The sequence below is a fragment of the Carcharodon carcharias genome, chromosome 34 (genome assembly GCF_017639515.1).
Source record: "Carcharodon carcharias isolate sCarCar2 chromosome 34, sCarCar2.pri, whole genome shotgun sequence".
NCBI classification, from domain to species: Eukaryota; Metazoa; Chordata; class Chondrichthyes; order Lamniformes; family Lamnidae; genus Carcharodon; species Carcharodon carcharias.
This window is the reverse complement of record NC_054500.1, coordinates 28,604,299-28,628,139: the sequence shown is the minus strand read 5'-3', so window position 1 is coordinate 28,628,139 and position 23,841 is coordinate 28,604,299. Positions and strand designations below refer to the sequence as shown.

Below are 23,841 nucleotides of genomic sequence, written 5' to 3'. Positions count from 1 at the left end.
AGAGGCAGGGGCAGTTAGTTCCCCCAGCCCATGGTGATGATTATGTAAAGCTGTCAATCCAAGAGGCACTGAATAATGGCCCCCTGTTGCATTGAAATATTTAAACGAGGTTGAGCCGTGTTCACAGAGTGATTTTCCGGTCATTTAATGGAATTTATACCCATAAGGTTCCCAGAAATCTCAAGTTGCTCAAAGATTTCACCCTATGCTGAGTTTACTGAATTTCCCTAGGTGGAGGTAGCCCAGTGTTAGAGAGGGGGAAGGGGAAATCAGGCCAGGGTGCCTCTCCTCATCACTATCCAGTGAGCCCTGGTACAGTACAGGTGGGGACTTGGGTTGGGGTAACAGGGTCTCACAGACTTGATCACTATCTGCTGGGGACCATTAAGCAGGGGATGACGTCAGGTTTTCTGTCACTGTCCAAGACGTTGATTTGTTTTTTAAAATTTAGTCATGGGATGTGGGTGTCGCTGGCTGGGCCAGCATTTATTGCCCATCCCTAGTTTCCCTTGAGAAGGTGGTGATGAGCTGCCTTCTTGAACCGCTGCACTCCATGTGGTGTAGGTACACCCACAGTGCTGTTAGGGAAGGGGTTCCAGGATTTTGACCCAGTGACTGAAGGAGCAGCATTATAGTTCTAAGTCAAGATGTTGTATGGCTTAGAAGGGAAATTGCAGATGGTGGTGTTCCCATGCATGTGCTGCCCTTGACCTTCTAGGTGTTGGACATCCAGGGTTTAGAAAGTGCTGCCGAGGAAGTCTTACTGAGTTGCTGCAGTGCATCTTGTAGATGGTGCGCATTGCTCCCACTGTGTGTCGGTGGTGGAGGGAGTGAATGTTTAGGGTGGTGGATGGGGTGCCAATCAAGCGGGGCTGCTTTGTCCTGGATGGTGTCGAGCTTCTTGAGTATTATTGGAGCTGCACTCATCCAGACAAATGGAGAATATTCCATCACACTCCTGACTTGTGCCTTGTAGATGATGGATAGGGTTTGGGGAGAGTTACTCTCTGCAGAATTCCTAGGCTCTGACCTGCTATTGTAGTCACAATATTTATATGGCTGGTCCGGTTCAGTTTCTGATCAATGGTAACACCCAAACTGTTGATAGTGGGGGAATTCAGCAATCGCAATGACATTGAATGTCAAAGGGAGATGGTTAGATTCTCTTTTTGGAGATGGTCATTACCTGGCACTTTTGTGGCGCAAATGTTACTTATCACTTTCAGCCCAAGCCTGAATGTTATCTAGGTCTTGCTGCACATGGACACGGTCTGCTTTAGTACCTGAGTCGTCGAGAATGGGGCTGAACATTGTGCAATCACCTGTGAACATCCCCACTTCTGACCTTATGATGGAGGGAAGGTCATTGATGAAATAGCTGAAGGTGGTTGGAAGTACTGCACTGCAGGAGTGGCAGTACTGAGGGAATGCTGCACTGTTCAAGGAACTGTCCACAGTCACAGGGGCAATTCAGAGGGAGTGCTACACTACTGGAGGGGCAGTTCTGAGGGGAAATATTTAACAGCCTAGTTAGAAAGGTGTGGAGGGAGCTAGAGTGATGGGAAAAGGAGTAGAAGGATTTGAAGGGGAGGGCATGTTAGGGGCCAGGGGTCAAAGGGGAAGGAATAGAAGTGAGTTTGTAGTGGATTTTGGGAAGGTGCTGTTGGGAGGGAGGTTGTGGTGGAAGAGGGGAAGGTTAAAGGAGAGCGGGGGAGGTTGGAGGTAGTGTTGTGAGAGCCCCTTCTCCCATCTCTCTGGAATTGTTCCTGCTGGCCTTGCCTCATTTTCATGTTTAATCCATTTAGGGCGATGCTGATTTGTTCCGAGCTGGTTGATGTTTGGAATGGATTTACCTGCATGCTCCTTTTTATACCTTTAAAGATGTTCCCTGTCTCCTCCACTGGTGTGCTGCTGAATAATCTTCTCAAGCCCTCTCAGCTCATCAAATTTCACTGCTTTGAAGTTATTCTGCTTTTGAATTTGGGTTTTGATTCCCAGATTCCGTTGAACTTCCTCATTCTGTGGTTCCTCCTGGAAGTGGCACACCCAATTCATCGCAAAGGTTTTGGACCCTATTGTCTTCCTCCGTTCTCTTGCCTCTCTGTGGGGCTGAAGCCAAGGGACAGACTGGGAGGAAGGGAGACAGACTGGCGGGGAGTGGGGTGGGGATATGGGAGACTCTCACTGCTGAATAGTATTTGAACTATAACCCATGTTTCAGATCTGTGACCTTTCATCAAATATAATCCACCCTATCAGAAAGCTTCCTGAATATTTTCAGTTTTTTGTGTTAAACGTAATTAAATACTTTCTGTAAATCCACATGTTAAATCTGCAGCATTTCCTGTGTCTAGGCAAAAAATCTTTACTAAATTTGAAAACCTTTTAACAAACCACTGCTGCCTATCTGAGATTTAACTATGTATCACAAAATTAGGATTATAGATTCTGAGTTTTGATCGCATCTAAAGTTACTCCAAGCGGCAAACCTCTCCCTGGTTTATCCTTCATCCTGAGCAAGGAAAGGACATCAGCTACTCTCCAGACAGAGAGCATAACCTGTGCGCTTAGATTAGAGACTGTCACTATTTGGAGTTTGGGATTCATGTAATAAGGGTTTTGGTCATTAGGTGGCACTGCTGCACTTTATGGAGATTAATGGACAATTTATACAGTAAGCAGCACCACCTGGTGGGAAAGAGATCATGTTACATGGGCAAAACTAAATGGGACAAAGCACAATATTGCACAGAAATACTTTGCTGCATTTCTTATATCATTTCTGTGATTACGCTGTATAGCACTTTGGGGTGTCCTGAGGTCAACAAAGGTGCAAAGCATTAATTCAATCTATGCACAGCAAGATCCCACAAACAAAGATGACCAGGCAATCTGTTTAGACAGAAAATGCTGGAAATACGCAGCAGGTCTGGCAGCATGAGTGGAGGGAGAAACAGTTAACATTTCAGACCTGTTTCACCAGAACTGGGAAAAGTTAGAAATTTCTGTGGGACATGTGGACCATTCTGCTTCCTGTAAGGACTCTATTCCATTCTTCCAGTTTCTCCGTCTTCACTGCATTTGTTCCGATGATGCAATGTTCCTTACTAGTGCTTCCCATATGCCCTCCTTTTCTCTCACCGAGCATTCTCCCTCACTGGGACTGACAGGGCGTCCCGATCTATTTCGCACACTTTTGCTCTCACCCCTTCCTCTCCCTCCCAAAACCGTGACAAGGTTCTCCTTGGCCTCAATTTCCACCCCACCAGCCTTTGCATTCAGTGGATCAGCCTCTGCCATCTCCATCGTGATACCACCAAACATGTCTTCCCCTCCAATCGCCTCTCCTTTCAGCATTTCAGAGGAGAACCAGGGTGTTCCCTCTGCAACAGCCTGGTTCACTCCTCAGTCACCCCTTTTCAAACACTGGGCTTTATAAGATGGTTATATTTTAAACAGTCTCCTTTAATTCAAGGTAAAATGGAGTAATTTGCAGAGTCAGATTAGACCTCCTACGAAATCTTAATGAAACTTAACGAAAGAGCATACAACTCCGCAAAGATGAGTGGCAAGACAGATGATAGGTCAGAACATAAAGAACGGCAGAGAATGACTAAAAGGTTAACTGGGAGAAAGAAATTCGAGTGAGAGGAAGCTAGCTAGAAATGTAAAAATGGATAGCAACAGGTATTTAAAAAGGAAGAGAGTAAGTAAAGTGAGTGTTGGCCCTCTAGAGAGTGTCAGTGGGGAGTTAAAAGTAGATAGTAAGGAATGGACAAATATTTTGCTTCTGTGTTCACTATAGAGGATGCAAAAAACATTCCAGTAATAGCTGCAAATCAGGAGGTGAGCAGGAGAAAGGAACTTGGTGAAATTGAAATCACTGGGGAAATGGTACTCAGCAAATTGATGGACCTGCGGCTGGCAAGTCTCCGGGTCCCGAAGGACTACATCCTAGGGTCTTAAAAGAGGTGGCTAATGAGGTAGTCGATGTGGTGGTGTTAATTTTCCAAAATTCACTAAATTCTGGAAAGGTTCCATCAGATTGGAAAGCAGCAAATATTCAAGGAGGAAGAGAGGCAGAAAACAGGAAAATATAGGCCAGTTATCTTGGTGTTTGTTGTGGGAAAGTTGTTAGAATCGACACTAAGGAGGTTATAGCTGGGCAATCAGAAAAAGTCAGCGTGGTTTTGTGAAAGGAAAATCAGGTTTAACAAATTTATTGGAGTTTTTTGAAGGAGTAAGATACGCGGTAGATAAAGAGGAGCCTATAGACGTGTTGTACTTGGATTTCCAGAAGGCATTTGATAAGGTGCCATCAAAGGTTGTTACAGAAAATAAAAGCTCATGGTGTAGGAGGGTAACATATTAGCATCGATAGATTGACTGGCTGGTAGAAAGCAGAGAGTATGCATAACTGGGTCTTTTTCGGATTGGCAGGATGTGACGGGTGGAGTCCCACAGGGGTCTGTACTGGGGCCTCAATTTCTTACAATTTACATCAATGACTTAGGTGAGAGGAGCGAAGGCATGATAGCTAAGTTTGCAGATGACACAAAGATATGTAGGAGGTTGCAGATGGATATAGATAGGTTGAGTGAGTGGGAAAAGATCTAGGAAATGGAGTTTAATGTAGGAAAACGTGAAGCTGTTCACTTTGGCAGGAAGAACAAAAAAGCAGAGTATTACTTAAATGGAGAACGGCTGCATAATTCTAAGGTGCAGAGGGATCTGGGTGTTCTAGTATGAGTCACAAAAAGTTAGTATGCAGGTACAGCAAGTTATTACGGCGGCTAACAGAATGCTATCCTTTATTACAAGAGAGATTGAACATAAAAGATGTTATGCTTCAGTTATACAGAGCATGGGTGAGACCGCACCTCGAATACTGTGATAAAAACAAAAAAACTGCGGATGCTGGAAATCCAAAACAAAAACAAAAACAGAATTACCTGGAAAAACTCAGCAGGTCTGGCAGCATCGGCGGAGAAGAAAAGAGTTGACGTTTCGAGTCCTCATGACCCTTCGACAGAACTTGAGTTCGAGTCCAAGAAAGAGTTGAAATATAAGCTGGTTTAAGGTGTGTGTGTGGGGGGCGGAGAGAGAGAGAGGTGGAGTGGGGGTGTGGTTGTAGGGACAAACAAGCAGTGATTGAAGCAGATCATCAAAAGATGTCAACAACAATAGTACAAAAGAACACATAGGTGTTAAAGTTAAAGTTGGTGATATTATCTAAACGAATGTGCTAATTAAGAATGGATGGTAGGGCACTCAAGGTATAGCTCTAGTGGGGGTGGGGGGAGCATAAAAGATGTAAAAAAATTTTTTTATATATAATGGAAATAGGTGGGAAAAGGAAAATCTGTATAATTTATTGGAAAAAAAAGAAAAGGAAGGGGGAAACAGAGAGGGGGTGGGGGTGGGGATGGGGGAGGGAGCTCACGACCTAAAGTTGTTGAATTCAATATTCAGTCCGGAAGGCTGTAAAGTGCCTCGTCGGAAGATGAGGTGTTGTTCCTCCAGTTTGCGTTGGGCTTCACTGGAACAATGCAGCAGGCCAAGGACAGACATGTGGGCAAGAGAGCAGGGTGGAGTGTTAAAATGGCAAGCTACAGGGAGGTTTGGGTCATTCTTGCGGACAGACCGCAGGTGTTCTGCAAAGCGGTCGCCCAGTTTACGTTTGGTCTCTTCAATGTAGAGGAGACCACATTGGGAGCAACGAATGCAGTAGACTAAGTTGGGGGAAATGCAAGTGAAATGCTGCTTCACTTGAAAGGAGTGTTTGGGTCCTTGGACGGTGAGGAGAGAGGAAGTGAAGGGGCAGGTGTTACATCTTTTGCGTGGGCATGGGGTGGTGCCATAGGAGGGGGTTGAGGAGTAGGGGGTGATGGAGGAGTGGACCAGGGTGTCCCGGAGGGAGCGATCCCTACGGAATGCCGTTAGGGGGGGTGAAGGGAAGATCTGTTTGGTGGTAGCATCATGCTGGAGTTGGCGGAAATGGCGGAGGATGATCCTTTGAATGCGGAGGCTGGTGGGGTGATAAGTGACGACAAGGGGGACCCTATCATGTTTCTGGGAGGGAGGAGAAGGCGTGAGGGCGGATGCGTGGGAGATGGGCCCAACACGGTTGAGGGCCCTGTCAACGACCGTGGGTGGAAAACCTCGGTTAAGGAAGAAGGAGGACATGTCAGAGGAACTGTTTTTGAAGGTAGCATCATCGGAACAGATGCGACGGAGGCGAAGGAACTGAGAGAATGGGATGGAGTCCTTACAGGAAGCGGGGTGTGAGGAGCTGTAGTCGAGATAGCTGTGGGAGTCGGTGGGTTTGTAATGGATATTGGTGGACAGTCTATCACCAGATATTGAGACAGAGAGGTCAAGGAAGGGAAGGGAAGTGTCAGAGATGGACCACGTGAAAATGATGGAGGGGTAGAGATTGGAAGCAAAATTAATAAATTTTTCCAAGTCCCGACAAGAGCATGAAGTGGCACCGAAGTAATCATCGATGTACCGGAGAAAGAGTTGTGGAAGGGGGCCGGAGTAGGACTGCAACAAGGAATGTTCTACATACCCCATAAAGAGACAGGCATAGCTGGGGCCCATGCGGGTACCCATAGCCACACCTTTTATTTGGAGGAAGAGAGAGGAGTTGAAGGAGAAATTGTTCAGCGTGAGAACAAGTTCAGCCAGACGGAGGAGAGTAGTGGTGGATGGGGATTGTTCGGGCCTCTGTTCGAGGAAGAAGCTAAGGGCCCTCAGACCATCCTGGTGGGGGATGGAGGTGTAGAGGGATTGGACGTCCATGGTGAAGAGGAAGCGGTTGGGGCCAGGGAACTGGAAATTGTTGATGTGACGTAAGGTGTCAGAGGAATCATGGATGTAGGTGGGAAGGGACTGGACAAGGGGAGAGAGAAGGGAGTCAAGATAACGAGAAATGAGTTCTGTGGGGCAGGAGCAAGCTGAGACAATCGGTCTACCGGGGCAGTTCTGTTTGTGGATTTTGGGTAGGAGATAGAAGCGGGCCGTCCGAGGTTGGGCGACTATCAGGTTGGAAGCTATGGGAGGGAGATCCCCGGAGGAGATGAGGTCAGTGACAGTCCTGGAAACAATGGCTTGATGTTCAGTGGTGGGGTCATGGTCCAGGGAGAGGTAGGAGGAAGTGTCTGCGAGTTAACACTCAGCCTCCGCGAGGTAGAGGTCAGTGCGCCAGACAACAACAGCACCACCCTTGTCAGCGGGTTTGATGACAATGTCAGGGTTGGACCTGAGAGAATGGAGTGCAGTAAGTTCAGAGAGAGACAGGTTAGAATGGGTGAGAGGAGCAGAGAAATTGAGACGACTAATGTCGCGCCGACAGTTCTCAATGAAAAGATCAAGAGAAGGTAAGAATCCAGAGGGAGGGGTCCAGGTGGAGGGAGAATATTGGAGATGGGTAAAAGGATCCGTTGAACTGGGAGAGGACTCCTGCCCAAAAAAGTGAGCCTGGAGACGAAGACGGTGGAAGAAGAGTTCAGTATCGTGCCGAGCCCGAAATTCATTGAGGTGAGGGCGTAAGGGTATGAAACTAAGTCCTTTGCTGAGCACTGAATGTTCAGCATCGGAGAGGGGAAGGTCAGGGGGTATGGTGAATACACGGCTGGGGCTGGGATTGGAAGTTGGGGTGGGGACGGAGGGACAGGCAGGGGTGGAGGGTCCTAGATGGGTGTTGGTGTCGATGAGTTGTTGGAGCTTGCGTTCCTTAGCACTTGAGAGAAAGAGAAAAAGTTTCTTGTTGAGGCGTCGGATGAGCCGAAGAATAAAATGAAACTGGGGGCACACGCAGCTTTGAAAAAGGGTACGGCGGTGCTGCTGGAGGGAGAGGTCGAGTGTGTTCATATGGCGGCGCATGGCACTGAGAGTGGATTTCAGAATGTGACGGGAACCGCAGTCCGAGAAACGTTTTATGTCCCGGAGATACCTGTAATCCTGGGTGGGTTCGAAACATGAGGGGTGGAATTTCAGTTGAAATCCATGTGGGGTAAGTCGGAGACGGAGACAGTCACTGAGAAAGGAGATATGGCTGTGAAAGCGGGTTTTAGTAAACACCTTGTCAAACACCAGGAGGGAAATGGAAAGCAAGGAAGGTGAGCAAGACAAAAGAGAGGAACGGAAATCTTGTCGCAGAAAAGAACAGAACTTCAAGGAGGTAGGCATTTCTTGAAGAGCAGTGGCAGTCAATTAAACACAGAGATAAAAACAAAAAAACTATGGATGCTGGAAATCCAAAACAAAAACAAAAACAGAATTACCTGGAAAAACTCAGCAGGTCTGGCAGCATCGGCGGAGAAGAAAAGAGTTGACGTTTCGAGTCCTCATGACCCTTCGACAGAACTTGAGTTTGAGTCCAAGAAAGAGTTGAAATATAAGCTGGTTTAAGGTGTGTGTGTGGGGGGCGGAGAGAGAGAGAGAGAGGTGGAGTGGGGCTGTGGTTGTAGGGACAAACAGATCTTCCCTTCACCCCCCCTATCGGCATTCCGTAGGGATCGCTCCCTCCGGGACACCCTGGTCCACTCCTCCATCACCCCCTACTCCTCAACCCCCTCCTATGGCACCACCCCATGCCCACGCAAAAAATGCAACACCTGTCCCTTCACTTCCTCTCTCCTCACCGTCCAAGGGCCCAAACACTCCTTTCAAGTGAAGCAGCATTTCACTTGCATTTCCCCCAACTTAGTCTACTGCATTCGTTGCTCCCAATGTGATCTCCTCTACATTGGAGAGACCAAACGTAAACTGGGCGACCGCTTTGCAGAACACCTGCGGTCTGTCCGCAAGAATGACCCAAACCTCCCTGTCGCTTGCCATTTTAACACTCCACCCTGCTCTCTTGCCCACATGTCTGTCCTTGGCTTGCTGCATTGTTCCAGTGAAGCCCAACGCAAACTGGAGGAACAACACCTCATCTTCCGACTAGGGACTTTACAGCCTTCCGGACTGAATATTGAATTCAACAACTTTAGGTCGTGAGCTCCCTCCCCCATCCCCACCCCCACCCCCTTTCTGTTTCCCCCTTCCTTTTCTTTTTTTTCCAATAAATTATATAGATTTTCCTTTTCCCACCTATTTCCATTATATAAAAAAAAAATTTTTTTACATCTTTTATGCTCTCCCCACCCCCACTAGAGCTAGACCTTGAGTGCCCTACCATCCATTCTTAATTAGCACATTCGTTTAGATAATATCACCAACTTTAACTTTAACACGTGTTCTTTTGTACTATTGTTGTTGACATCTTTTGATGATCTGCTTCTATCACTGCTTGTTTGTCCCTACAACCACACCCCTCCCCCACCTCTCTCTCTCTCTCCGCCCCCCACACACACACCTTAAACCAGCTTATATTTCAACTCTTTCTTGGACTCGAACTCAAGTTCTGTCGAAGGATCATGAGGACTCGAAACGTCAACTCTTTTCTTCTCCGCCGATGCTGCCAGACCTGCTGAGTTTTTCCAGGTAATTCTGTTTTTGTTTATGCCTCGAATATTGTGTACAGTTTTGGTCTGCTTATTTAAGGAAGGATGTAAACACATTGGAGACGATTCAGAGGAGGTTTACTAGATTGATACCTGGAATGAGTGGGTTGTCTTATGAGGAAAGGTTGGACAGGATGGCCTTGTTTCCACTGGAGTTTAGAAGAGTGAGGGGTGATTTGATTGAAGTATACAAGATCCTGAACAGCCTTGACAAGGTGGATGTCAACAGGATGTTTCCTCTTGTGGGTGAGTCCAGAATTAGAGAGCACTGTTTTAAAATTAGGGGGCATCCTTTTAGGGCAGAGATGAGGAGAATTTCTTTCTCTGAGTTGTGCGACTTTGGAACTCTGCTTCAGAAGGTGGTGGAGGCGGGGACATTGAATCTTTTTAAGGCAGAGGTAGATAGATCCTTGTTAGGCAAGGGAATCAAAGGTTATTGGGGTAGATGGGAATGTGGAATTCCAAACACACGAAGATCAGCCATGATGTTGTTGAATTGTGGAGAAGGCTAGAGGGGCTGAATGGTCTACTCCTGTTCCTATTTCTTATGTTTTTTTGTTCTGCCCTGAGACAAGCCCATGGGAACTGTTTACCATGGGGACTGCAGCCCAGGTCGAAACTTATTGAAAGTAAGCTGCAGGTTTTAACATCTGGACAAAGGAGATGGCAGCTGGTCTTGCTGTGCATAGAATAACAGTCTTTCAGAGTCGATCAGACAGAGAGATTTGGAGAAGATGATGGAAAAAGCGCTGCTATGCCAAGCAGAAGGAAAGGAGTGTTTTGGAGTTAACCGGGAAGCACAGCGTAGGTGAGGACAAATCTCGGTTTGAAGAGATGAGTGAAGGGACTTTCTTTTATAAAGGACACTGAAGATTCACCCTCTTGGAAAGGGGAGAAGAGATTCTGACTTCATATACAAGAAGACATTTCAACTGAGAGTGCGGTGTAATGTATAAATGTGGTGTGGAGTTTTCAGTTGTGCTAATATGATTAAAGAACCTTTTCCAAATTTAAAGTTATTTGCCTATTAATTAACGTTTAGTTGATGCCGACATGAAATCTTGTGCAATTCCTTGCGTCAGTCACTGGGAAACTAATATCTGTTTTTGTAAGTTATTGGTCTCTAAAGGGATCATAACACCCCGAACATTCCCCCCCTTTCCTATGACACTTCCCAATCAATGCAAGAGATACAACAACTGGTCTCTTACCACTTCCCTTATCACTATCCAAGGCCCAAAACATCCCAAGTGACAAAACAATTTACTTGTACTTTCAATTTATATCTGTTATAGTAATGTTGGTTGAGGGATAAATATTAGTCCAAGAGACCAGGGAGAACACTTGTGCTCTTCTTCAAAATAGTGCGACCTTTAGCAGCCATCTGAGAGAGCAGATGGGGACTCAGGTTATTGTCTCAGCTGAAAGACAGCACTTCCAATACGCAGTGCTCCCTCAGCACTGGCCTTCTAAAGGTCCGGCACTCCTTCAGTGCTGTCCCTCTGACAATGCAGCACTCCCTATGCACAGCAAGACCAGCTGCCATCTCCTTTGTTCAGGTGTTAAAACCTGCAGCTTACTTTCAATAAGTTTTGACCTGGGCCACTGTCTCAATACAAACAGTTCACATGGGCTTGTCTCAGGGCAGAACATAAGAAATAGGAACAGGAGTAGACCATTCGGCTCTTTGAGCCTTCTCCACCATTCAATAAGATCATGGCTGATCATCTTGTGTTTCAATTTCCACATTCCCATTTAACGCCGATAACCTTTGATTCGCTCTCTCAGTACTGTCTGTCCGACAGCACGCGCTCACTCAGTACTGTCTGTCCGACAGCGCACGCTCACTCAGTACTGTCTCACCAACAGCGCACGCTCACTCAGTACTGTCTGTCCGACAGCGCACGCTCACTCAGTACAGTCTGTCCGACGGCGCACGCTCACTCAGTACTGTCCCTCCGACAGCGCACGCTCACTCAGTACTGTCTCTCCGACAGCGCACGCTCGCTCAGTACTGTCCGTCCGACAGCGCACGCTCACTCAGTACTGTCTCTCCGACAGCGCACGCTCACTCAGTACTGCCTGTCAGACAGCGCACGCTCACTCAGTACTGTCTGTCCGACAGCGCACGCTCACTCAGTACTGTCTGTCCGACAGCGCACGCTCACTCAGTACTGTCTGTCCGACAGCGCAAGCTCACTCAGTACTGTCCGTCCGACAGCGCACGCTCACTCAGTACTGTCTCTCCGACGGCGCACGCTCACTCAGTACTGTCCCTCCGACAGCGCATGCTCACTCAGTACTGTCTCTCCGACAGCGCACGCTCGCTCAGTACTGTCCGTCCGACAGCGCACGCTCACTCAGTACTGTCTCTCCGACAGCGCACGCTCACTCAGTACTGCCTGTCCGACAGCGCACGCTCACTCAGTACTGTCCGTCCGACAGCGCAAGCTCACTCAGTACTGTCCGTCCGACAGCGCACGCTCACTCAGTACTGTCTGTCCGACAGCGCACGCTCACTCAGTACTGTCTCACCAACAGCGCACGCTCACTCAGTACTGTCTCTCCGACAGCGCACGCTCACTCAGTACTGTCTCTCCGACAGCGCACGCTCACTCAGTACTGTCTCTCCGACAGCGCACGCTCACTCAGTACTGTCTCTCCGACAGCGCACGCTCACTCAGTACTGTCTCTCCGACAGCGCACGCTCACTCAGTACTGTCTCTCCGACAGCGCACGCTCACTCAGTACAGTCTGTCAGACAGCGCACGCTCACTCAGTACTGTCTGTCCGACAGCGCACGCTCACTCAGTACTGTCTGTCCGACAGCGCACGCTCACTCAGTACTGTCTGTCCGACAGCGCAAGCTCACTCAGTACTGTCCGTCCGACAGCGCACGCTCACTCAGTACTGTCTCTCCGACAGCGCACGCTCACTCAGTACTGTCTCTCCGACAGCGCACGCTCACTCAGTACTGTCTCTCCGACAGCGCACGCTCACTCAGTACTGTCTGTCCGACAGCGCACGCTCACTCAGTACAGTCTGTCCGACAGCGCACGCTCACTCAGTACTGTCTGTCCGACAGCGCACGCTCACTCAGTACTGTCTGTCCGACAGCGCACGCTCACTCAGTACTGTCTCTCCGACAGCGCACGCTCACTCAGTACTGTCTGTCCGACAGCGCACGCTCACTCAGTACTGTCTCTCCGACAGCGCACGTTCACTCAGTACTGTCTGTCCGACAGCGCACGCTCACTCAGTACTGTCTCTCCGACAGCGCACGCTCACTCAGTACTGTCTGGCGGACAGCGCACGCTCGCTCAGTACTGCCTGTCCGACAGCGCACGCTCGCTCAGTACTGTCTGTCCGACGGCGCACGCTCACTGAGTACTTTCTGTCCGACAGCGCACGCTCACTCAGTACTGTCCCTCCGACAGCGCACGCTCACTCAGTACTGTCCCTCCGACAGCGCACGCTCACTCAGTACTGTCTCTCCGACAGCGCAAGCTCACTCAGTACTGTCTGTCCGACAGCGCACGCTCACTCAGTACTGTCTCTCCGACAATGCAGCCAATACTGTTCCTCCAACAGTGCAGCACTCCCACAGTAATGTTCCTCCGACATTGCAGCAATCCCTCAGCACTGTCTCTCTGACAATGCAACACTGTCTCAGTACTGTTTCCCCAATGCAGCACTCCTTTAGTATTGAGGCAGCATTGCACCATCCAAGGTTTAGTACAGAGGGAGTGCTGCACCTCTGACAGTGCAGCGCACCCTCAGAACAGACCCTCCGACAGTGCAGCACATCCACAGGGCTGGCCCCTCGACAATACAGTGCTCCCTCAGTAATAAGCCTCTGACAGTGCTGTGCTCCTTCAGTACAGACCATTTATCGATGTTCCGATCCCTCAGTGCGGTCTCTCCGACAATGCAGCACTCCTTTAATGCCATCTCTCCAGCAGTGCAGCACTCCCTCAGTTCCATCCCTCCAGCAGTATAGCACTCCCTCAGCCCTGTCTCTCCGACAGCGAGGCACACCCTCAGTCCTGTCTCTCCAACAGTGTGGCACTCCCTCAGTACTGTCTCTCCGACAGTGCAGCACTCCCTCAGTCCTTTCTCTCCAACAGTGCAGCACTCCCTCAGTACTGTCTCTCCGGTAATGCAGCACTCCCTCAGTCCTGTCTCTCCGACAGTGCAGCACTCCCTCAGTACTGTCTCTCCGACAGGGCAGCACTCCCTCAGTACTGTCTCTCCGACAGGGCAGCACTCCCTCAGTACTGTCTCTCCGACAGTGCAGCATTCCCTCAGTCCTGTCTCTCCGACAGTGCAGCAATCCCTCAGTACTGTCTCTCCGACAGTGCAGCACTCCCTCAGTACTGTCTCTCTGACAGTGCAGTACTCCCTCAGTGCTGTCTCTCTGACAGTGCAGCACCCCCTCAGTACTGTCTCACTGGTAGTGCAGCACTCCCTCAGTACTGACTCTCTGACACTGCAGCATTCCCTCAGTACTGTCTCTCTGACAGTGCAGCACTCCCTCAGTACTCTCTCTAACAGTGCAGCACTCCCTCAGTACTGTCTCTCTGACAGAGCCGCACTCCCTCAGTCCTGTCTCTCTGACAGTGCAGCACTCCCTCAGTCCTGTCTCTCTGACAGTGCAGCACTCCCTCAGTCCTGTCTCCCTGACAGTGCAGCACTCCCTCAGTACTGTCTCTCTGGTAGTGCAGCACCCCGTCAGTACTGTCTCACTGGTAGTGCAGCACTCCCTCAGTACTGACTCTCTGACACTGCAGCATTCCCTCAGTACTGTCTCTCTGACAGTGCAGCACTCCCTCAGTACTCTCTCTAACAGTGCAGCACTCCCTCAGTACTGTCTCTCTGACAGAGCCGCACTCCCTCAGTCCTGTCTCTCTGACAGTGCAGCACTCCCTCAGTCCTGTCTCTCTGACAGTGCAGCACTCCCTCAGTCCTGTCTCCCTGACAGTGCAGCACTCCCTCAGTACTGTCTCTCTGGTAGTGCAGCACCCCGTCAGTACTGTCTCTCTGGTAGTGCAGCACTCCCTCAGTACTGTCTCTTTGACAGTGCAGCACCCCCTCAGTACTGTCTCTCTGGTAGTGCAGCACTCCCTCAGTACTGTCTCTCTGACAGTGCAGCATTCACTCAGTACTGTCTGACAGTGCAGTGCTCCCTCAGTACTGTCTCTCCGACAGCGCACGCACACACACTACTGTCTCTCCAACAGTGCACAATCACTCAGTACTGTCTCTCCGACAATGCAGCCAATACTGTTCCTCCAACAGTGCAGCACTCCCACAGTAATGTTCCTCCGACATTGCAGCAATCCCTCAGCACTGTCTCTCTGACAATGCAGCACTCCTTTAGTATTGAGGCAGCATTGCACCATCCAAGGTTTAGTACAGAGGGCTGGCCGCTCGACAATACAACGCTCCCTCAGTAATAAGCCTCTGACAGTGCTGTGCTCCTTCAGTACAGACCATTTATCGGTGTGCCGATCCCTCAGTGCGGTCTCTCCGACAATGCAGCACTCCTTTAATGCCATCTCTCCGGCAGTGCAGCACTCCCTCAGTTCCATCCCTCCGGCAGTATAGCACTCCCTCAGCCCTGTCTCTCCGACAGCGAGGCACACCCTCAGTCCTGTCTCTCCAACAGTGTGGCACTCCCTCAGTACTGTCTCTCTGACAGTGCAGCACTGCCTCAGTCCTTTCTCTCGGACAGTGCAGCACTCCCTCAGTACTGTCTCTCTGGTAGTGCAGCATTCCCTCAGTCCTGTCTCTCCGACAGTGCAGCACTCCCTCAGTACTGTCTCTCCGACAGGGCAGCACTCCCTCAGTACTGTCTCTCCGACAGGGCAGCACTGCCTCAGTACTGTCTCTCCGACAGGGCAGCACTGCCTCAGTACTGTCTCTCCGACAGGGCAGCACTGCCTCAGTACTGTCTCTCCGACAGGGCAGCACTGCCTCAGTACTGTCTCTCCGACAGGGCAGCACTCCCTCAGTAAAGTCTCTCCGACAGGGCAGCACTCCCTCAGTACTGTCTCTCCGACAGGGCAGCATTCCCTCAGTACTGTCTCTCCGACAGTGCAGCACTCCCTCAGTACTGTCTCTCCGACAGGGCAGCATTCCCTCAGTACTGTCTCTCCGACAGGGCAGCACTCCCTCAGTACTGTCTCTCCGACAGTGCAGCACTCCCTCAGTACTGTCTCTCCGACAGTGCAGCATTCCCTCAGTACTGTGTCTCTGACCGTGCAGCACTCCCTCAGTACTGTCTCTCTGACAGAGCCGCACTCTCTCAGTACTGACCCTCTGACAGTGCAGCATTCCCTCAGTACTGACCCTCTGACAGTGCAGCATTCCCTCAGTGCTAAAATAAAAACAGAAAATGCTGGAAAAACTCAGCGGGTCTGACAGGATCTATGGCGAGAGAAACAGAGTTAATGTTTCAAGTCTGTATGACCTTTCTTCAGAGCTCTCCCTTATTACTTACTTCCTTAGTACTTACCACCCATCAGTGCAGCGTTCCCTCAAGATTGCTCATCCCTTCCCCTTCCTTCTTGTCCATCCACCAAAATGACCCCTTACTCCATCCATGAAATGCCAGTCCCCAGACCCCTTAACATCAGTGACCAACATTAAGGGACGAGGAAATGTAAAAGCAACGAGCAGCTTTGATTACCAGTACAAAATCCCGTTTATCAGCATTGGCATCAGTAAGTAATATGTTACAACAATGCAGACATGAGAAATACTTTGCTTGTTAGAATCCGCCGAGTCACAGGTTAACAACCTCCTTCCCCCTACCGCCTGTCTCAGGTCACCATCGAAATCCTGTCTCCTTCAGACTGTGGGGAGGCTCAGCTCACAGACAGGAGGTCAATCTGGCACATTGACCAGCAGCTGAAGGTTCTGTGTTGCTGTTTGACAAAGTGTCCTGCCCATTTTGCCTTCACGCTTGATGAGAGATCTGCTGGATCCTGCTGAGTATCTCCTCAGATTCGAGCTGCTCCAGTGAAAGTAGTGACAATCCCAACTGATCCTCCTGGGATTGGAAATAAGAAAAAGATAGAACGTTAAACAATTATTTATAAATAAATTGCTCAAAATGCCACACTGACAGCTTCTCAGGAGCTAAAACAGGGGCACACACAACATAATGAGGTAATTAAGTGACTGCCCTTGATATCAAGGCAGCATTTGACAGAGTGTGGCATCAAAGGGCCAATTGTAGTCAATAGGAATCAGCTAATATATAACTTTTTTCTTTAAACTGGACAAAGGCATGGAAACTGACTATGACTCACAGCAAAGGAATTCCTGGCATTCAGAGCAGCAGCAACCTTGTTATTTCTAAAGAGGTGCTAATGCCCCTGTGACTGCAGAGATCAAATCCCAAGGAGTTGTACAAAGACCATTTACATTTCTAAGGCCAGACTCTGGCTGACGGAGATGATAAGTCTGCGGCGAAAAAGGAACCCAAAACCTCTTTTTTGCAATTGTTAACGGATGAAACATTAACCATCTCATGAATCCAGTCAAGGAATATAAGTCCTTTGTCCAGCCAAGGTGGAGAAGTGGGAGTCATGTCATCCGACACTCTCCCCAAGTTGCTAGAAACCGTAATATTGCTTTGTGGAGCTGAACAAAGGCAGACTGTCAATTTCCATCTAGCAAGCAGCAGCAGAAAAAGGCCTCTGTCCAGGTTTTTAAATACCTGGCTCCCCACCTGCACTGTTTACTACTGGAATTTCTGTACCAGAACCGACAAGACTAAATCATCTCGATGTGCCTATCCCATTGCGGAAGTCACCTCTACTAGAAAAGTTGATTATCCAGGATCCGTCTTCTGCCTGCTGACTCTGTGAAAAATACACTGTTGGCCTTTGATTCTGGATTCACGTGAAACAATAATTCTTATCTTCTCTGTGGTCTTCGCCCCACACCTCTTTTTTTCCTTTATTCCTCTTTTATTGTATGAACGAGGGCTACGTAGTGACACCAACTCCTGTGTTTTGAGTATGCGTAAAATAAACTAATCCTTTTAGTCCTCGAGTTTGCTATGGGGTTATTAAAAGAAATTGGATCACACCAAAACTGAAGGGTTGGGATATACACCACTGCTTGCAATGGGGGGAATCAAAAACCAAAATCACCTTTCTCTTTACAGATAGGTTGCAAGAGGATAAATCAAGGCTGTTTAAATTAAACACCCCCCTGTCCGGAATGACTTTCCATCATAAAAAAGTCAGAAGTGGGGATGGTCGCTGATGATTGCACAATGTTCAACACCATTCGTGACTCCTCAGATACTGAAGCAGTCCATGGCCATCTGCAGCAAGACTTGGACAATACCCAGGCTTGGGCAGATAAGTGGCAAGTAACATTCATGCCACACAAGTGGTGGGCAATGACCATCTCCAGCAAGAGAGAATCTAACATCTTCCCATGACATTCAATAGCATTACCATTGCTGAATCCTGTACTATCAACAGCCTGGGGGTTACCATTGACCAGAAACTGAATTGCGCCAGCTTTTTAAATACTGTGGGTACAGAAGCGGTTCAGAGACTGGGAATGCTGCAGCAAGTAACTCACCTCCTGACTCCCCAAAGCCTGTCCACATCTACAAGGCACAAGTCAGGAGTGTGATGGAATACTCCCCACTTGCCTGGATGAGTGCAGCTCCCATAACACTCAAGAAGCTCAGCACCATCCAGGACAAAACAGCCTGCTTGATTGGCACCACATCCACCACTGTTAGCATTTACTCCTTCCTCCATCAATGTACAGTAACAGCAGTGTGTACCATCTACAAGGCTCCTTTGATAGCATCTTCGAAACCCTTAACCTTTACCACTTAGAAGGACAAGGGTAGAAAATGCCTGGGGACACAGCCATCTGTAAGTTCCCTTCTGAGTCACACACCATCCTGAAATGGAACTATATTACCACTCCATCACTGTTGCTAGGTCAAAATCCTGGAACTCCCTTCCTAACAGCACTGTGGGTGTACCTACACCACATGTCTGCAGCGATTCAAGAAGGCAGCTCACCACCACCTTCTCAAGCGCAATTAGGGATGGGCAATAAATGCTGGCCCAGTCAACGACGCCCCCATCCCATGAACAAATAAGAAAAGAAACCAGAGAACTGAAAAAAGAGCTGGGTGATTCTCCCACACTGTTGTGTCCAATATTTATCCCTCAACCAAATATCACAAAGACAGGCAGAGGCATGGACACAAAAAGTGGGGAAGAGAATGGGAGAGACAGCACACGTGGGAGAGAGCACATGCAGGGCAGAGAGAGGGGGGGACAAAGTGAAAGAACAATAGAAAAAGAGAGGCAGATGGGCTGTGAAAAAGTGAGCGACAGACAGCGAGCAAGAGAGAAAAAGAGAGAAAAACAAAAGAGCGAGAGAAAGAGCAAAAGTGTGAGCAAGGGTGAGATGAAGTGTGGCCGAGAACGAGAGGGCAAGATAGAGAGGGAAGCAAATTGAAGAGCAAGCAATAGCCAATGTCAGATTAGGAAGATTCAGTAGCCGACCTGTTGGAAAGGCTGTGCCATCTGTCGCAGGAAGTGCTTGGCTATTTGCACAGATTCATCCACAGTGAGATTGAGGTTACTGTCTGTGATGTGCTCCTGAATCCAGCGAGGCAGCTTCCCACGTTTATCAGCTCGTGCAAAACGCTGCCCAGAGAAAACAATTAGATTCAACGGCAGTGCGATAGAACCAATGAGGGCATGTGGCCCTCAGTACAATGTATACACAGCCTTTGGGATGGCATACGCGCGGCCCGCCACGTGGTGCACACTCTGCCCGCAGTAGCGTATACGCAGTCTGTCATATGCTCAAACAAAGACTAATTCAAAGACCCACACACTCGACAGAGAGGAAATGCTAAAGAATCTGTAACCCAGAGACTCCACAGTGCATCCCTTCTATATTTGACTAACTAATCTTTGTGTCTGGGGGTTTGGAAAAGCTGCTTTGGACTCTGATGCCACATCAGTAAATAAATTCTAAATGAGAACATTGTGATCCTGAGATCTGTTACCATCAGCAGCTCAGGATATTTGGGAGTTGACACTGGGGAGGGGGGCTGGGTGGGCAGTGTTATACACGGTGACCAGGCTGCGTAACAATAACCCATGGAGACAAATAGCACGGCTACTCCAAAGATTCTTGTGGCAGCAATTCAAGGTTGTGAAATATAGGTTTTTATACTGATTTAGTAATCCTGGGCCACTCTCCACACACACACATTTCCTGATACTCAGCATCAGCCAAACTCTGCATGGTACTGAGCTTAGCAATTTAAGCTGCATTTACTGAAACCAATGCTCCGTATTATCATGGATTTATGATGCTGTCAGTCTGTGGAGACACATTCACCACATGGACTGCAACGGTTTAAGGAGGCAGCTTGCCACCACCTTCTCAAGGGCAATTAGGAATAGGCAATAAATGCTGGCCCAGCCAGAGACACCCATATCCCGAGAATGAAACAAAGAAAGGTTGCCATAAGCAATTATTCTGAATGCTTTGCTGCTCTCAATGCACTAATAGAGCAGCTTAAAACCAAAGTTGTAAATCTCCCAGGTTACTTGGATCTAAATAGCATAGAAATGGATTCTCTTGCAGCTGAACAAACAACGTTCCTGAAAAAGACACACAATCTGTGTTTAATTCAGTTCGATCAGTAATCACTGTTTCGGGCAAACTGTATATTTACGAAGATCGGTTTCAAATTACCTTGTCTGCAAAAATCATTAGCCCATAATCAGTTTTTCCTCGAATGACTCTTCCTACACATTGAGCAGCATGTCTCATTGCATCAAACGTAAGGAAGTCATTCTCACGGATTTGGAACTGATCCCGTATGTATTCTAAACGGGCCTGTGGATTAAAAAGATACCTTTAAAAAGGGGGTTTGGAGATATAAATGGTGTTTTTATACAGTTTGTGTCAGATGGGATTCCCTCCCAAATTTTCCCTTTTGCTTTGTTCATCATTTTCTCCGCTTTTGGCATCTCCTATATCCTCCCACAGCCCCTAAAACCTTCCCTATCTCTAACCACCTACAGCCCCTCACCCTCCCTATCTCTGTAACCTCCTACAGCCCCTACAAACCTCCTTATCTCTGTAACCTCCTCCAGTTCCTTCAACCCTTCCTATCTCTGAAACCTCCTCCTGCCCCTACTACCGTATCTCTGAAAACTCCTCCAGCCCTTACAACCCTCCCTATCTCTGTTACCTCCTCCAGCCCCTACAACCCTCCCTATCTCTGTAACCTCCTCCAGATCCTAGAACCCTCCCTATTGCTGTAACCTCCTCCAGCCATGCACATCTCCCTATCTCTGTAAACTCCTGCAGGCCTTACAACTCTTCCAGCCTGTACAACCCTCCCTATCGCAGTAACCTCACCCAGACCCTAGAACCCTCCTTATCTCTGTAACCTCCTCCAGCCCCTACAGCTCTCCCTATCTCTGTAACCTCCTCCTTCCCCTACAGCTCTCCTTATCTCTGTAACCTCCTCCAGCCCCTACCACCCTCCCTATCTGTAACCTCCTCCAGCCCCTACCACCCTCCCTATCTCTGTAACCTCCTCTAGCCCCTACAACTCTCCCTCTCTCTGTAACCTCCTCCGGCCCCTACAGCTCTCCCTATCTCTGTAATCTCCTCTAGCCCCTACAACCCTCCCTATCTCTGAACCTCCTTCAGTTTTACGAACCTGCAACACATTCTGATAGCTGATCTGTGAGCTAATGTAGACCATTGGCCTATCTTCACATAAGCAGGGCTGTCTAGGTTGAGATAGGGTTCAGAAACCCTGATTGGTGTTTCCCTTCCTGACTGGTGGACTATTGAACACAAATGTAGTCCCTCACCATCCCCCCATTCAAATCCAACCAGCGGAGATGAGAGCCATTCAAACTTCTTGGTATCTCACTCAAACAGGCAGCTGGATGTCACTCATATGCTAGCGCAGGATTGACAATGAGCTAAGACAAAAAGGTCTGAAAATTCTTTATGACAAGGAATCATGTAATTATAGTTCTTTTTAAGATCTGCAGTGAAATGCAAATGCTCCTCGGCCACTTCAAATGCATGGAATTATTAGACATGCAAAGGGATAAAAATTGTTTTCCATTACTTTACCTTCTATTAGCATCAAGACTGTGGAACCAATGCATTTGTATCCAATCACCATGCGACCTCAGCATTTCAGCATTCAATACAATTAGCGCATGAGGTCCATACTAACAACAGAGCATGGCAGGGGCTGGATTCTGCACATGCAAAGTGAAGCAAATGACTACAGCAGTGCTTCGTAAATTGTTTTCCAATCAGGCCCCATTTTAACTCACCACCACCTTCTCAAGGACAATTAGGGATGGGCAACCAAGGCTGGCCCAGCCAGCAATGTCCACAGCCCATGAATGAATATATAAGGTAACAAAAAATTCTTGAAAATTGACATGATTCAAAAAACAAAACAGCAATAAAACAGCAAAGGAACATTCAGTACGTTACTATTAAAGTTCACGTATTCTAGATCAATATATAACAATATATCATAAAAGATGAAAATCTGTGTTTTTAAAGTATTTTTTAAAAACTTATTACTTTATGTACCGTGTAGATTTCAGTCACAATCCAGGGTGACAGAAGATTCAGTGAAGCCCCCTCTCCTCACCCACAGACAGTTATCAGCTCCTCTCCCAACAATCTCGCACTCTGCTGGTGGAGCACAAGTCGCCTGCACAGGGGAATAGGAGCTTGGGCCCTGAAGGCTCAGACTGTGGCGAGCCAGGGGGTGCAATCTCTTCCATCACTGGCTGCTTGGCTGACATGGGGATGGTTCCCGGCTCAGCAGGGCCAGAGACAGTGCAAAGCAGCGACTGCTGCCGAGGGTGGGAAGCGGAGACCGCGGCCAGCTACAGCCTCCCTCACCTCCGCCACCCCCGGAGCCGCAGTCTAAAGCCAAGCTGGGGGCGGGGGCTGCGGCTGGGTCAGGGTCACGTTGCCCCATTGGTAATGAGGCCTCAAACTGGCAAGAAGGTCCAGCCATCCTGTGCCAGTTGCAAGGACTCATACAGTGGGGGCAGCAGCAGGAAGCAGTCTGGAAGCTGCACGTGGGGGTGGGGGCTCTAAATGTCCCAGTCAGAGATAGCGGGTCAGACTGATTAAAGAGACGGAAGCTAAGTGATGGCTCACACAGACCATGTCCAGGTTGGAAAACAAGAATTAGAAGGACGGAATTTCATGATCCAAAGTTGGAATTCTGCCAAACTGTGGAAATTTCTCAATCCTGCAAGTGCTGCAACCAAGTGACACACTTCAAGGTCCAAGCAAATGAGACAAGTGGTGGTTTTGGGATAATCTTTGATCAGGATGTTGGGAATACTCCACTGCTCACTCTTCAATTGTGAGATCCTTAATGTTTAATACAAAAGGTGTGCCTCCAGCTGTCAAGACAGTGCTCTGAAAATTGAGTGAACTTTCAACCCCATGCTGTACCTGTCCTGGGAGTGTTTGATGAGGACAGTGTAGAGGGAGCTTTACTCTGTATCTAACCCCGTGCTGTACCTGTCCTGGGAGTGTTTGATGGGGACAGTGTAGAGGGAGCTTTACTCTGTATCTAACCCCGTGCTGTACCTGTCCTGGGAGTGTTTGATGGGGACAGTGTAGAGAGAGCTTTACTCTGTATCTAACCCCGTGCTGTACCTGTCCTGGGAGTGTTTGATGGAGACAGTGTAGAGAGAGCTTTACTCTGTATCTAACCCCGTGCTGTACCTGTCCTGGGAGTGTTTGATGGGGACAGTGTAGAGGGAGCTTTACTCTGTATCTAACCCCGTGCTGTCCCTGTCCTGGGAGTGTTTGATGGGGACAGTGTAGAGGGAGCTTTACTCTGTATCTAACCCCATGCTGTACCTGTCCTGGGAGTGTTTGATGGGGACAGTGTAGAGGGAGATTTACTCTGTATCTAACCCCGTGCTGTACCTGTCCTGGGAGTGTTTGATGGGGACAGTGTAGAGGGAGCTTTACTCTGTATCTAACCCTGTGCTGTACCTGTCCTGGGAGTATTTGATGGGGACAGTGTAGAGGGAGCTTTACTCTGTATCTAACCCCGTGCTGTACCTGTCCTGGGAGTGTTTGATGGGGACAGTGTAGAGGGAGATTTACTCTGTATCTAACCCCGTGCTGTACCTGTCCTGGGAGTGTTTGATGGGGACAGTGTAGAGGGAGATTTACTCTGTATCTAACCCCGTGCTGTACCTGTCCTGGGAGTGTTTGAGGGGGACAGTGTAGA

The 23,841-nt window shown here is 48.6% G+C and overlaps 1 protein-coding gene across 2 annotated transcripts in view; it reads right to left on the bottom strand.

The window, feature by feature from the left end:
* Positions 1-16,199: 16,199 nt before the first annotated feature.
* The window catches only part of ercc2 (excision repair cross-complementation group 2), a 55,093-nt gene continuing 47,451 nt past the window's right edge, over positions 16,200-23,841 (bottom strand). For both annotated transcript variants that reach the window (XM_041179509.1, XM_041179510.1), the window contains exons 20-22: positions 20,280-20,423; positions 19,070-19,213; positions 16,200-16,566 (exon numbers count right to left, since the gene is read on the bottom strand). In XM_041179509.1, coding sequence (XP_041035443.1) covers positions 16,474-16,566; positions 19,070-19,213; positions 20,280-20,423 — 381 coding nt within the window. In that variant the 3' untranslated portion in view covers positions 16,200-16,473. The remainder of the gene's footprint in view (positions 16,567-19,069; positions 19,214-20,279; positions 20,424-23,841) is intronic.